The following is a 15,020-nucleotide window of genomic DNA, read 5'->3' on the forward strand; positions in this document are numbered from 1 at the left end:
TGATCCTGGAGTCCCGGGATCGAGTCCCACATCGGGCTCCCTGCATGGAGCCTGCTTCTCCCTCTGCCTGTGTCTCTGCTTCCCTCTCTCCTCTCTGTGTATTCTTATGAATGAATAAAATATTTTTAAAAAATTTTAAAAAAATAAAAAATAAAAAATGTCTAGAGGGTTGACATAGGTAAGGCAGGAATCTACTGTTAGAATGTATGCTGAGCCACTTTATGAGACCTTGTGTGACAAAAGAATGTTATATTCCTGTATTGGTATTCATCTTGTCTAGGTAAAAAAATTACCCCTGGGTGGAATGGCATCTTTTAAAAAACACTTAGATTCTTAATTAGTTACTGTGGCTGCAGGCTAATCACAGATGCAGTCATTAGATGATAGCATACTAATCTTCTGTTGATTCCTTCCTTGCCTATCTATGTGAACAGCCTTAATAAACCAGCCCCTAAAAAATTTAATTTGGAAACTTTGTTTTCAAAGAGAGGTGTATGTGCATGTAAATATAATATGTAATTATTATATACACAGTGCTATTACATACATTTTATATCTTGTTATATAAATGTGGATGCTACTATAATTACTGTAATCGGGGGAAATTTATATGTATATGTATGTGTTTTGAAGTCTTCATTTTAATTAAGATTATCAATTATTTCTTTTGTGACTCATTCTTTTGGAATTTTATTTAAAAAGTCATTATCAGTGATGTTGAGCATCATTTCATGTGTCTGTTGGACATCTGTATGTCTTCTTTGAAAGAATGCCTATTCATATCTTCTGCCCATTTTTAATTGGATTATTCATTTTTTTGGGTGTTGAGTTTATAAGTTCTCTATATATTTTGGAATTAAGCTTTTATCAGATATGTCATTTGCAAATATCTTCTCCCATTCCATCAGTTGCCTTTTAGTTTTGCTGATTGTTTCCTTCACTGTGCAGGAGATTTTTATTTTGATGAAGTCCCAATAGTTCATTTTTCTTTTTGTTTCTTCCAGAGACATATCTAGTAAGAAGTTGCTATGGCTGATGTGAAAGAGGTTACTGCCTGTGTTCTTTTCTAGGATTTTGATGGTTTCCTGTCTCACATTTAAGTCTTTCAGCCATTTTCAACTTATTTTTGTGTATAAGAAAATGGTCCAGTTTCATTCTTTTGCATGTTGCTGTCCAGTTTTCCCAACACCATTTGATCTTCAGGGAAATACAAACCAAAACTACAATGAGATATCACTTCACACATGTCAGAATGGCTAAAATCAACAACACAAGAAACAACAGGTGTTGGCAAGGATATGAAGAAAGGGGAACTCTCTCGCACTCTTGGTGAGTGCTAACTGATGCACCCACTCTGGAAAACAGTAGGTTTTCCTTAAAAAGTTAAAAATAGAAGTACCCTACAATCCACCAATTGCACTACTAAATATTTGCCCAAAGAATACAAAAATACTAATTCAGAGGGATACATGTACACCAATACTTATAGCAGCATTATCTACAGTAGCCAAATTCTAAAAAGAGCCCAAATGTCCTTTGACTGATGAATGGATAAGGAGGATGTGGTGTCCACCCCCCCACACACACATACAAACTGGAGTATCACTCAGCCATGAAAAAGAATGAAATCTTGCCATTTGCAATGACATGGATGGAGCTATATATGTACATAAATATATAATGGAATTTTATTCACCACAAAAAAGAATGAAATTTTGCCATTTGCAATGACATGGATGGAACTATATATGTACATAAATATATAATGGAATTTTATTCACCACAAAAAAGAATGAAATTTTGCCATTTGCAACAATCTTGCTTTTTGAAAGTGGATCCACTAGTCAAGCCTTAGATGATTACAGACATGGCCAACATCTTGACTCCAGCCCCATGGAAGATACAGATTCAGAAGTACCAAGTTAAGCTTCTCCAAAATTCCTGACCCTCAGAAAGTATTCAGTAATAAATGTTTGTTGTTTTAAGCTACTAAGTTTTGTGATAATTTATTATATAGTAATAGATAATGAATAAGCTGCTACTAGAGGCTTACTCTCTTCATGTTGAAAGACATGAACACAAGTAACCAAATTCAGTTATGCAAATACATTTCAAACCTCTGCTCTTGTCCCATCTGCAAATATTCACTGTCCAAAGCATAGTCTTTTGATCAAACTCAAAATCAAAGGGCAGGGAAATACTTCTTATAGGAGAAGTATTATAGATACTAGGTTCAAATCTTTCTTAATTTATAGGAAAGAGGAGTCTTTGCAGATGTGATTAAATTAAGAATTTTGACATAATCCTGGATTATATACTTGGGCCCTAAATGCCATCACAAGTGTCTTTATAAGAGAAAAGTAGGGGTGGGAATGCAAACTGCTGCAGCCCACTCTCAAAAATAGTATGGAGTTTTTTCAAAAAAGTTAAATATAGAACTTTCCTATGATCTAGCAATTGCACTACTAGATATTTACCCAAAGGTCACAAAAATACTGATTTGAAAGGATACATGCTCCCCGATGTTTATAGCAGCATTATCTACAATAGCCAAATTATGGAAAGACCCCAAATGTCCATCCACTGGTGAATGGATAAAGAAGATGTGGTGTACACATAACACACACACACACACACACACACACACACACACACACACAGGAATATTACCCAGTCATGAAAAAGAATGAAATTTTGCCATTTGCAATGATAGGGATGAGGCTAGGAGTATTATGCTAAGCTAAGTAAGTCGGAGAAAGACAAATACCATATAATTTCACTTATATGTAGAATTTAATAAACAGAACAAATGAACATAGAGGGGGAAAAAAGAGGCAAACCAGGAAACAGACACTTAACTGTAGAGAACAAACAGATGGTTACCAGAAGGGAGGTGGGCAGGGGTGGGGGCTGGGTTAAATAGATGGTAGGGATTAAGCAGGATACTTGTGATGAGCACCAGGTATTATATGTAAATGTTGAATCACAAAATTCTATACCTGTACTAATGTTACACTGTATGTTAACTAAATGGAATTTAAATAAAAACTTGGAAGGGAAATAAAAGAGAGAAAGGCGGAGGGGGGGTGGTGGTGGTGGAGATTTGACATCCACATAGAGAAGAAGGTGATGAAGTTGCAGGCAGAGACTGGCGCCATGTGGCTAACAAGTCAAAGAACACCAAAAAATGCTGGTAATGAACAGAAGAAAGAAGAGGCAAACAATGGATTCTGCCCTAGAATCAACAACTAATACCTTCCTTTTGGACTTTTGAAGTCCAGAACTGTGACAGAATAAACTTCTCTTGTTTTTGGTAATTTGCTACAGCAGCCCTAGGAAACTAATACATTCTCTGATGGAGTAGAGGGAAGAGTTGGATATTGGCTGAAAAATAATCTCATTTATTTTGCATCCCTTCAAAAGATAACCAGAAAATAACACCTGTATCCCAATGTTTATAGCAGTAGTGTGCACAACAGCCAAACTATGGAAAGAGCCCGGATATCCATCAACAGATGAAGGAAGACAGAAGATACAATGGAATATTACTTAGCCATAAAAAAATGAAATCTTGCCATTTGCAATTATGTGGATCGAACTGGAGGGTATTAATGCTAAGCAAAATAAGTCAGAATGACAATTATCATATGATTTCACTCATATATGGAATTTAAGAAACTAAACAGACGAACATAGAGGAAGAGAGGGAAAAATAAAACAAGATAAAATCAGAGAGGGAGACAAACCCTGAGACTCTTAATCATAGGAAACCAATTCTGAGGGTTGCTGAAGGGGATGGGGTAACAGGGTGATGGGCAATAAGGAGGGCATGTGACATAATGAGCACTGGGTGTTATGTACAACAGATTGATTCACTGAACTCCACCTCTGAAAATAATACACTATAAATTAATTAATTAAATTTAAATTTAAAAAAGATAAAAGACTGCACTGAATTAAATGGAAATCCATAGGAAGATGATTTAATAGAATGTTAATTCTTCACTACGTTTTCAAAGATGTGTGTATAATGGCAACATGAGCATAGTTATAGAAAATATATCCATTTGCCACTTGAGATATTTGCAGTATGACTGGGGAGGTTGGCACTAACAAATATTTTGTTTACCAAATCATACTTTTACAAAGGAAAGAAGTGATGTAAAAGTGTCCAAGGCATGATGATGCAGCATCTTCCCTTTTTTATCAAAAAGCTCAAGAAACTGGGACTGTGCTTTCTTAGTTTTTTGTGTTTTTTTTTTTTTTTTTTTCCTCCCAGGGCTTGGCAAGGACCTCGCACACTGGCTGATAGTGTTGAGTGGTTAAGCAGATATTCAGAGACTAGTTCCTACAGAAAAGCAGATAGTATATACAGTTAAAGTCAGGATAAACCCAGAAACCATTTACACTTTTCACAGGTGATCAGAGAGTAATGCATACTTTTCTGAGAGGCAGATGAAGACTAGAAGCCCATGACTAAATCCTGCCATTACTCCACTTATCCTGTTTCCTTGATGACAACATATAGGCTAAGATTGCTTGAAGTCCACTGGAAGCTCTGATAGCATGGAATTGCTAGTTTGCTTCATAGACCTAGTCCAATCCTCCGCATAAGAGAATCCGAATCCTTAGGAGATTCTTCTTAATACCTCAACTAAATTCTTGAATCAGGTAATCCCCACATTCTACATTCCTTATAAATGAAAAATGAACATGTATTGTCTGCTTTTCTACTCCTAGATAACAATAACACAAAAACATACATTCAATCCCATTGTTTCTTGGCAAAGTTCTATCTCAAGCATCCCAGACAAATTGGATTGTTAAAAATGCTGAATAAATTTCAACTTCACACTCTCTGTCAAGAGGTTTTCTCTTATCCTAATGTAAATTGCTTATGTTGCTGTTTTGTAGTGACAGGAAACTGGACTGGAAAACCTCTTAAATGCATCTCAACTTCATGATTTCAAAATTTATTGTACTTTGTCTACATAGTGTAACTCCTAAAATAGGTACTTCTATTTCTCCAAATGAACCAGATTCTCCGTGATTTCTGGGATTAAATTATGGAGTCTGAGAGAAGCTCTAAATATGTGAGGGTTTGTGTACATTCTTGTTTATTCTGTAACTATAGAAAACTATTTTTTATGCCTGGTCAGCTGAGCCATGCTAAAGTTATTGTCCTTAAAATGCATATATTAATACCAAGTATTGTAACATTGTTGTTTTAAAAATTGCGACATATTAGAAAAGTCCCCAATTTAACCATACTATTATATAATTACTTTTTACAGGACATCATGATAAAAAATCGTACCAATTGCTCGAATAATGAACCTAACATTTTAAAAAAACATGCATGTGATGATAATAAGGTAATAATAATTATTTGGAATTTATATATCATTCAAGCTTGATTTTATAGAAGTTTATATTATTTGTATGTCTGTTAGATAATTATATTGATTATATTAATAACATTCTTTTGTGGGTTCTAACCAAACAATTCTCACTGAATTATTAAATTGTACTATGGTCTTCTTCTATACTTTTATTTTACAAAAGGCCCTATGCCTGTTTGGTAAAAATTTTTTTTAAGCATTTCAGTTTTCACTTTGAAAATGTTAGAACTGCTGAACTCTATTTGTGACATTCATATGCAGGGAAATGCTTGTTAGAGTGATTGCTTGAACACACACAAACATAAGCCATTGGCATAATTTACTTTTAGGACTTTGAAATTTTTTCCTTTTGATATTTGCTTATCGTCAAACAACTACTACCTTTGGTTGATGGAATATTACAATTCACAGACCTTACAACAAAAGTTTGTGTCATTTCCTTCTACAGAAAGTAGTATGATATTCAGTTGTCTTTTTTAAATGCACAGTAGCTGAGTTAACCTCATGGTATCGAACTGTATATTCATAAATTCTTTTTAATTTCTTACTTTAAATATTTGAAACACTTGTTTGAGGCAAATGTGAACCTTTATTTTCTAATTGCCAGCTATTCATAATTCAAAAGGCACAAAAATAAGATACATACATACAAATAAGGTACATAACCCACAACTCAAAAGGTACAAAAATAAGAGAAACCACATACCTTTCATTTTTGCTGCCTCCAGAAGCCCTCTCTTTTAGTTGTCTTGTTTAAAATGGAATAATCTTGTTATATGTTCACCCATAAGTGGTAAGATCATAAATTTATAAAGGAGTTTTCAAAAAGTCAAATAACCATTAAGCCAAAATCTAGGCATTTCAGACTGTCACTTAGGAGCTAAACAGTTTTAGTATAGTTACTTGTCAGTCATGTGATTAACTGGAACAGAATCTGGGGTGGAGGTGGTGCATTATTTGGCAATACAGTGCTGGCTTTAGGCTCCTTATGAAAGTTTATTATTTTAAATATTTTATTTGAACCACAACCCTTCTGATTTTTTTCTGTAATAGGAAGGTATGTTTTTATATCGTGCTGCTCACAAGTTGAAGCAATTTGTTAAAGTGAATAACAGTGAGGATTTCAATCTCCACTTATCAAGAGTTTCACAGGGCACATTACAATTGTTGAACTGTACTCCCAAGGTAAGTTGTTTACTTTGAACAAAAAAATAAACTAGTTCTGTGATAGGATACTATAATTCTTTGATGATCATATCTATTATCATAGAATTCTTAGTGCTTATTATTACCTAAAGTTGAAATACATTTACTCAACTCTAGAAGAGGAAAGTCTTAGCTTGGAAAGTACTTATTCTTAGCTAGGCCAAACAGTTTATGGAAGTGGAGTAAAAATAAATGAGTGCATGCTTCATTGCTATAACTTTCAAGGAGGCTAATGTGATAATTTGAGTGGGGAATGGTAAATTTTTACCTCTAAAACTTATTAATAATTTTAATCCATGTATGTACACATTTATAAGAACTCACAGCCAATAAAACAGATAATCAGATGTATTTAACGAATATTTTTACACGTTAAAACTGGGCATATATATATGTCCAATAATTTTTTTTGCTTCAGTAATTTTGATAAGTATAAGGTTAATTTTTCCCTACTCGTCTGCTTACCACTACACCCCTCTTCAGAAATTTTACCAGCTGCCACACAAAACCTAAAGTTTTCTTATGATTTTTCTAAAAGAAATTTTTAACATTTTCATGATAGGAAAAGGGTCATGTGTGTTTCTATATTTTAATACCAGGAGTTGCTCACAGGCAATAAAATGGTAAGGTTATCTTTGAGCCTTCTTGACAGTGATGAAGTAAAGATGATAGAAGGTGAATCACTTCATTTTATTATTATATTATCTACTTGATGGAAGCCAGTCTCCTCTTGCTGTCCTGGATTTACCAAGCTTATTTCCAATTTTGTCCCCTACTTATGTTAGTCCTTAATATGGAATTTCTACTGTTCTCTTTTCTATAAATCTGCAAGGGATTCATCAATCACTAAATTCTATACCTGGAACCAATTTTACCATACATGTTAACTAACTTGGATTTAAGTAAAAACTTGAAATAAAAAAATAACAAAAAAATTAACATTTTAAATTGTTTAAAAAAAAACCCTGAAAACTAACCTGCCTTGCTTTTTCCTTTTCCCTGATATTCTATTTCTAAATGAAATTAGTCTTCTTCCATACTAACAAGAAATAGATTCTCAAACAAATTTGATGAACTTGACAGTAATATAAAAATTACCAGTGACATTAATGAAAGGAGCAATAAAGGATTAATATTCAATATTATAAATGTGACTTAGATTTTAAGAAAGGAATAAAACTACCTTCCCTTGGTGACCTCCAACCCACTAAAAATTTGTTAAGCGTGATTGTGCAATTTTCTTCCTTCATTGTCTTTTTTATTCAACTTAATTCCTTTATGTTTCCCTTTGAATTTTTTTCCTTTTTTATGGTTCATTTTGAAAATATTATAATGTTAATAAAAGGCATATACTCCTTAGATTGGATCCCTTTAAGCTACACTTTTTTAAGCCACTGCTTTATAATTTTTATTTTTATTTTTTTTTCTTTTTTGGGGAGGGTGGTGGGGGAGAAAATCTTAAGCAGGCTTTTTTATGTCTAGTGCCTGAGTCCTCTGCAGGGCTCCACCTCATGACCCTGAGATCATGACCTGAGCTGAAATTAAAAGTTGGATGCTTAACCGACTGAGCCATCTGGGTGCCCCTTAAAGCCACTACTTTAAAATAAAAGAAGCTTGGGAAAAATATCAGAGCACCATTTTTTTTTTAATAAAGCAACAAAATTAAAACATCAATAAGTAATAGACAAAAGAAATGAGCAAACTACTTTGATAGGAGAATGTAAACTGGAAAACAAGTATATGAAGAAAATAGCCTTCCTGGTTAGTTACTAAAGAAATATAAATTAAAATGAGGACCCATTTTAAACCTAATTTACTGGTACAGAGTATACACAACATATATTATATAGCATAATAGTATATGGACATTCTGTACTTGTATATTTATAAACTATTAGAAATTCTTACCCAAAATTATATAGCAGTATAGAAAATAGGAATGAAAAAGAACACTTGATTAAATCTGATTAAACATTAAAATGATGTAAATATTAACTAGAATGGGCCATGGAAAAATGAACACACCTGATTCTTGACCATGATGGGTTATTTCCATTATTTCACATTTCCGTTATTATTATAGTGTTATTCCACCCAAAGATATATGGGAGCATGGAAATCCCTTATTTCTCTTTAGAGAAGCAGGGTGAGTTTGCATACTATGGGACTCAGGAAATCTTAGGGATTCCTGAAGATTGGAAATGAATATGTGAGTAATATAAAAATATTGAGGGCTTATGGCTAAGAAAATCTGGAAACAAAGTTTAGAAAAGGGAGATAACATCTGTGTTCTCAAGATTACAGAGGTAAAAGCATGGTTCTTTGAATCTTTTTAATGAATGTTCATTCAGTCCTGGTGTCCTAGGAAACGTCATGAAATAATTTTCATTTCTATGTATTTTTTTCATTTCTATGTATTTTAAAACCACTTAGTCATATGAACTTCACTTTGTCCCTTTATAACAATTTATTTTATTTATTTTTAGAGGAGGGGGAGGGGCAGAGAGAATTTTAAGCAGGTGCCACCCACAGTGGAAGCCAAGGCCGGCCTAGGTCTCATGACCCTGAGATCATGATCTGAGCCAAGATCAAGAGTCAGTCACTTAACCAACTGAGCCACCCTGGTGTCCCTTCAATTTGTACATTTTAAAGATGTCCTGGGACCCTCAAAAAAATGAATCTGAGAAATAATTCAGATTTTTCTTTGAAATCTGTTTAATCTTTTAAATGTATTATTTAAAGGCTATGTGTTAGTGTTACTAACTGTATAACTAAAAGAGATCCCTGATTTGTGACTTAACGAATAATAGGACAGATGAGCTCAAATCACAGGTATTATACTTACATGACCATGGCAGATTGGTTCCCTCATCTGTGAAAGGAGACAAAATCATCAATTTCATAGTTATTAAGTAAATAAAATGAAATAATGTGTGTAAAGCATGGAACACAATACCTGACCTAGAAAACACCCAATAATTGGTTGCTATATAAATGATTAACTACCCTACCCTTTATTAATCTCACTTCCCAGGGGCTCACTGGAATGTAATCAAGTGTATGCAGAACTACTCCCTTATATGTCTATTCCATGTGAAGTATTTATTTCTCCACTTTTTGTAGGTTGGAAAGGTAGTCCTTTTTAAGATTCTCATCAGGGACTGAAAACTAGTTTTGAGGCAGACACCTTCCATACTCTAGTGAAGACCAAATTGTTGGGGTGGACCTTAGGGCACAAACTCAATCAGGTAGATTATTAATCATCTTTGCCAAAATATTCTGAATATTTTCAGTGTTAACTATTTCTTCCACAAAACATTTTTTTTTCTATATGAAACAACTCAATTGGGTATTCTACAAATATCTTTTCCATGTTGCTTTTTTTAATTTAAATTAAATTAGTCAACATATAGTACATCCTTAGTTTCAGATGTAGAGTTCAATAATTCATCAGTTGTGTACAACCCCCAGTGCTCATCACATCACGTGCCCTCTTTAATGCCCATCACCCACTCACCCCATTCTCCCTCCCCTCAACAGCATGTCCAATATTGTAGTGATGAAAATAGCAGCCACCCGATATAGCTCTTTAATCCTAAATCTTAAACCACAACAATCCTGAATTTCCTACACATCATTTACCACAAGTATAGTTAGAAATCATAGTTTAAAATATATCATACAAGATTTTCCCTTCTCATTACACCAAACCAACCTTCAGCATAACCTAACACGGTGGAAATTAAAGACTGAGCATTTTAAAATGTGTATTTTTTAAATGTGAGTTTAAAACTTTTTAAATATATTTTTCTAGGAAGACAATAAATCTTTAAAGGAACAGAGAAAACAGAAGAGCTTGTGTTCCCTAGGGATACTACTACAAAAGATAAAAACTTGTTGGAACAAAATTTTGAGGGGCTCTAAAGAACATTGAAAAATATGGAGTGGCAATATAAAGACATATGAACTTTAACTGTATCCACCAAGAATCTATCTGCTCATACAATTTTTTGGGTTAGAATACCCTAGAAGTTACAGAATGCATCCTGGTAAAAGTGGATTAGAGCAATTGAGACATTCATACCGTAGTACTAGAAGATGGATGTAAACAGTGGAAACCAAATGCTGCAATCGACAAACCTTCAAATGTTTTTGGACATATATCAATCAGTATTAATTCTGTGATTTTTGTAAGACCATCAATGTAAGGTATTAGTCGCAATAATACTTTTTAAACCTGTTTTAAAACTTGAGAAGAAGACATATAAAACCTGTGAAGTATATAAAAGTGGCAGGAATTAAAAATTAATATTGTTTTATTATCAAAATAATTTTATGCACCAGCACACTACAATGAGTGGAAATCGTCCTCTTCTGTGCTGAAAATGTTTCAGAGCTACCAGTTAGATGTAGGTAATGCCAATGAGAGTTAAGAGTTACATATCTTAAAGAAACAGCAGTATGAAGGAGTCCAAGATACTTAAGAGAGATAGTAGGACATGTAATTAAACATGAATGCATAACACAGTGCCTTCATTAATGGTACAGCAAATGTTTTAAGATGACCATAAAGAATGATTTCACAAAATAGAAAGTCACCTGTTCTAAGGATGCTAAACCGTAATACTGAGTTACTTTTGTCATTTATGTGTAATAAAACTTGTCCAAATGAGTTTGCAATTTGGGAAGTATATTTTTAATAGAATAATATATGTTGACCTTTTAATTAATGGAATGTATATTTAATTTTGACATTATATCTGTATTATATAAAAATATTTTCATACAGTATTACAAACAAATTGCTTACTTTGGATAACATTTCTCCTTTGATAATAAATGACCTATATAATAAGGCTGTCAGATTCATTTAATGAACTTTTAAGTTTTTAAGATTTTTAATACTGCATTACTCTTTGATCTCTGTCATTGAATCTTTGACTTTTAATACCATTTACTCAGAATGTACGAGACTAGGACCCTAAAACTATGTAAGAACAGGAACATTACTTCTATGTTCAATTTTAATCTTTTAAAATAAACTTTTGTATATGCCAGATCCTGCTTAGAAAGGTCAACAGCCTTCACTTACTTATAAAGGGAAATTAAAACCCTGGTCTAGACAGGTCAGAGTTCTCCACAGCCACCAGTTTGCACAACTCACATCCTTCCTGCTTTTGTACACCGTCATCAGCACCTGGTTAGGTGCTGACTGGCTTTATTTGAGCTTCGGATGATGCTCAGGTGCCATCCTCACTGTGTGGTGGTAAAATCTTCTTCCTCTCTGTTCATGTTTGTGTGTTTCCCTCTCTCACTCTCCCTAATGCCTTAGCCTTTCACCCTCACTTTACACCTAATGCCTCTGTGTAGAATGAGACAGACTGTTGCCCAGAATTCACTGACTGCTCCATTGATAGGGCTTTGAATCAAATATGTTTTCTGTTTGGTTTTCATTATTAACTCCAGAAAAGGGAGCTGACAAACACTTTTAGGAGCAGATGATTTTTTATCCAGTTCTTTCTTCAGATGGACTTTTCTAAGCAAGCTTTGCTTCTTTCTACCATAATACATGGTCAACTGTGTGGTAGACCTCCATCCCGATGAACTGCTACTGTTGGTAAACTACCAGCTATAGAGAGAATTCTAAGTTTCTAAAGGTAAATTCTTAAAACTGTCCTTGAAAGTGTGTCTTTGAAGGCTGTCTTAAAACATCCCTAACAAGTGTTGAAAAAAATTCTGAAATTGTAGTAAAATAAGGAACAATATTTTAAAATGCTTGCTAAAAGCTATTAAAATTTTCTTCCTTGATTTTCATTTGTTTACAGATTTAAATTTTAGAGAAAATTAACACTCAAAACAATATTCAGCATACACTATGTGTCAAATGCTTAGGAAAAAAAAATGCCCACACGCTTAGGTTGTGCTTGCTTTCTTTATTTCATACCCACTAGCAAGGTAAGTAGAGACAGGCAGCCTAATTAATAATGAACTTGGATATTTTTTTTTATTATTTCTACTCCCCAATTAAATACTTGTTTTATCTCAATGAACATTTTCTTTCAAATATATATGTAGATGCTTTAAATCAGCATTTTCTAAAGTTTGTCCCAAGACCCTAATCCTCTTCAGTGCTACAAATAAAAAAGATGATGATGATGACAAAGAAGATGAAGAAGAGGAGGAGGAAGAGAAATCAAAAACGGAAAAAGCAAGGATTCTGAGTTTGGGGGTCAGATAAATTTTCTCTTGAAGATTCATGATTTATACAAGTATATTAAAGGCTGCATAAACTCATACAGCTTTTTTCTTTTTAACAGTAACATATCATTTCCAGAATTTGACTAGAGAACACTACTTTTATGTAAAAACCATTACCTAAATGCACCTTGGAAAATACTGCATTATACAAAAGGACTCAGTTAAAAGTCTTTTAAAATAGGCTTTCAAGGAATCTGTTGAAGGAAATACTCCTTTCAGGAATAAGACATTTCTATTAAAACTAGAAAAGTTTCTTTTCCTTAGGCCATACTTTCATTGACAGCCAGCTTACAAAGGACATTTAATTAAATCTACTGTAAATATTTCTTCAGAAACATACATCCTCTACTATAAGTCAGATAGTCTTTATGGTTACTCTGTCCATGCAATCTTCATGTCCTTAGTTATTATGCTCTTATTGCTTATAAAATTCTTCCAAATTTTTCCAGATCCTGCCCAAACTTCAAGGGGCATCTCAATTCTTTTCTTTCTTTAATTGCTATGGCTTCCATGATAGTTCTAGATAATGTTAATATTTCTTCCTTTAGTTGCTTAGCACTTAATTCCCTTTATCATGCATTATATCTGATCAGATTCACCTTAATATTTCGTCTTAAATACAACTATTATTTACATAATTTGTTTTCTACTCGTGTTCTCGCCTGAAAGAGTATATGATCTTTTATGTTCCCTTCAGCTCCTAATGGGAAAAGTCAGGCATATTGTGGCTAATAAGTAAAGACAAATGGAATTAAACCAGTGTATTAATAAAATTTATTTAATTATCAAAAATACATTAGAATAATAATAGAATCTGTGGAAATATGAGAAAATGTAAGTACATTTATAATTACCAATTTCAACAGTTTTTAATGTCTCAATATCAAAATATATCTAGTATGCAACTAGATTCATGAATATTTTAGTATTGCAGAAAGATGCAAAATGGTTTGGGAGTAACTTGGGGTTTATTTTCACTTGTTTTGTTTTACAACCTCTGTATACAAAATAGTAAGAAAGAAGTGCATTTTTTTCTGTGTAAGACAAACTTTCTAAGTGGGAGAGAGGTTAAATACATCTTAAGATCTTATTCTCAAAGTGAGTCAATTTTTTTTTTTTTTAAGTAGGCTCCATGCACAACATGGAGTTTGAACTCACAACCCTAAGCTCAAGACCTGAGCTGAGATCAAGAGTTGGACACCCAACCAGCTGAGCCATCTAGGTGCCCCATCAAAGTGAATCTTGTTTTCTATCTATATTTTACATGATGAAAATTAAGACAAGTGATAACATTTACAGTTTAGGACTTGCTGCTCTTGATTGCTGATTTCTGAAAAGAAAAGGCCTAGTCTAAGGGTCCCATCCTTTCTGAAGACTTTCCACACATTCCAGGTAGTGTTGATGATTCCTTCATTTGTGCCTCCGCTGCTAAGCTCAACAAATAACTCAGTAACCTACCAGGTGCCACCATGTGAGAGACAGACATGTGTTTGCCAGTTTCTGCCTTTGATGCTTATCACAAATTTTTTAAAGGATTTATTTATGAGAGAGAAAGAGAGAGGGAGAAAACAGTGGGGAGGGGTAAAGGGAGAGAGAAACTCTAAACAGACTCCAGGCTGAACTCAAAGCCTGTTGTGGGGCTCAATCCCATGACCCTGAGATCACAATGTGAGCCAAAACAGAGAGCCTGATGCTCAACCGACCACACCACCCAGGCACCTGATGCTTAGCACAAATTTATTTTTGAAATAATCTGATTCAAATGGGAATATTTATTTAAAAAAATAATTGTATACGGACTCTTAGGGAAATGGTTCAAAGACTATCACAAATAAAAGGACCTTGGTTTGCAGAACAATCAGGTAAAGTAAAGCTTTCTAGGAGAATCAGAAAGATCTTCCAGAAAAGTACAAAATAACAGTTCTCTACCCTATCATCTCCTTGCCCATCATTCCCAATGGAAAGGAAATCTTTAGCTGTGAAAAATCTTCAATGTGTAGACAAATACATCTTTGTACTTAAAGTGTTACTTTCATTATGGGTAAGTCAGACACCAGGGCTGGGACATACATCTTCACAGGCAGTGGGTTTAAAGACGCTCCAGGATTTGAATACATACCATTTCATGGGAAGATGCAACACAGATACAGATAA

The 15,020-nt window shown here is 33.7% G+C and overlaps 2 protein-coding genes across 8 annotated transcripts in view; one reads left to right on the forward strand and one right to left on the reverse strand.

The window, feature by feature from the left end:
• IL7 (interleukin 7) overlaps nt 1-11,288 on the forward strand; it is a 45,526-nt gene extending 34,238 nt beyond the window's left edge. The window contains exons 3-5 of the mRNA XM_077876488.1: nt 5,295-5,375; nt 6,456-6,587; nt 10,423-11,288. Of these exons, the coding sequence (XP_077732614.1) occupies nt 5,295-5,375; nt 6,456-6,587; nt 10,423-10,542 (333 nt within the window). The 3' untranslated portion in view covers nt 10,543-11,288. The remainder of the gene's footprint in view (nt 1-5,294; nt 5,376-6,455; nt 6,588-10,422) is intronic.
• The window catches only part of ZC2HC1A (zinc finger C2HC-type containing 1A), a 190,034-nt gene that overhangs the window by 117,988 nt on the left and 57,026 nt on the right, over nt 1-15,020 (reverse strand). For 6 of the 7 annotated variants that reach the window (XR_013367109.1, XR_013367107.1, XR_013367106.1 and 3 more), the window contains exon 13: nt 9,454-9,480. The gene's annotated coding sequence lies outside the window, so the exon portion shown is untranslated. Of the gene's footprint in view, nt 1-4,235; nt 4,349-9,453; nt 9,481-15,020 lie in introns of those variants that run through there. The other variant, XR_013367110.1, reaches the window with a different exon arrangement.

Source organism: Canis aureus, chromosome 28 (assembly GCF_053574225.1).
Source record: "Canis aureus isolate CA01 chromosome 28, VMU_Caureus_v.1.0, whole genome shotgun sequence".
In the NCBI taxonomy this organism is placed as follows: domain Eukaryota; kingdom Metazoa; phylum Chordata; class Mammalia; order Carnivora; family Canidae; genus Canis; species Canis aureus.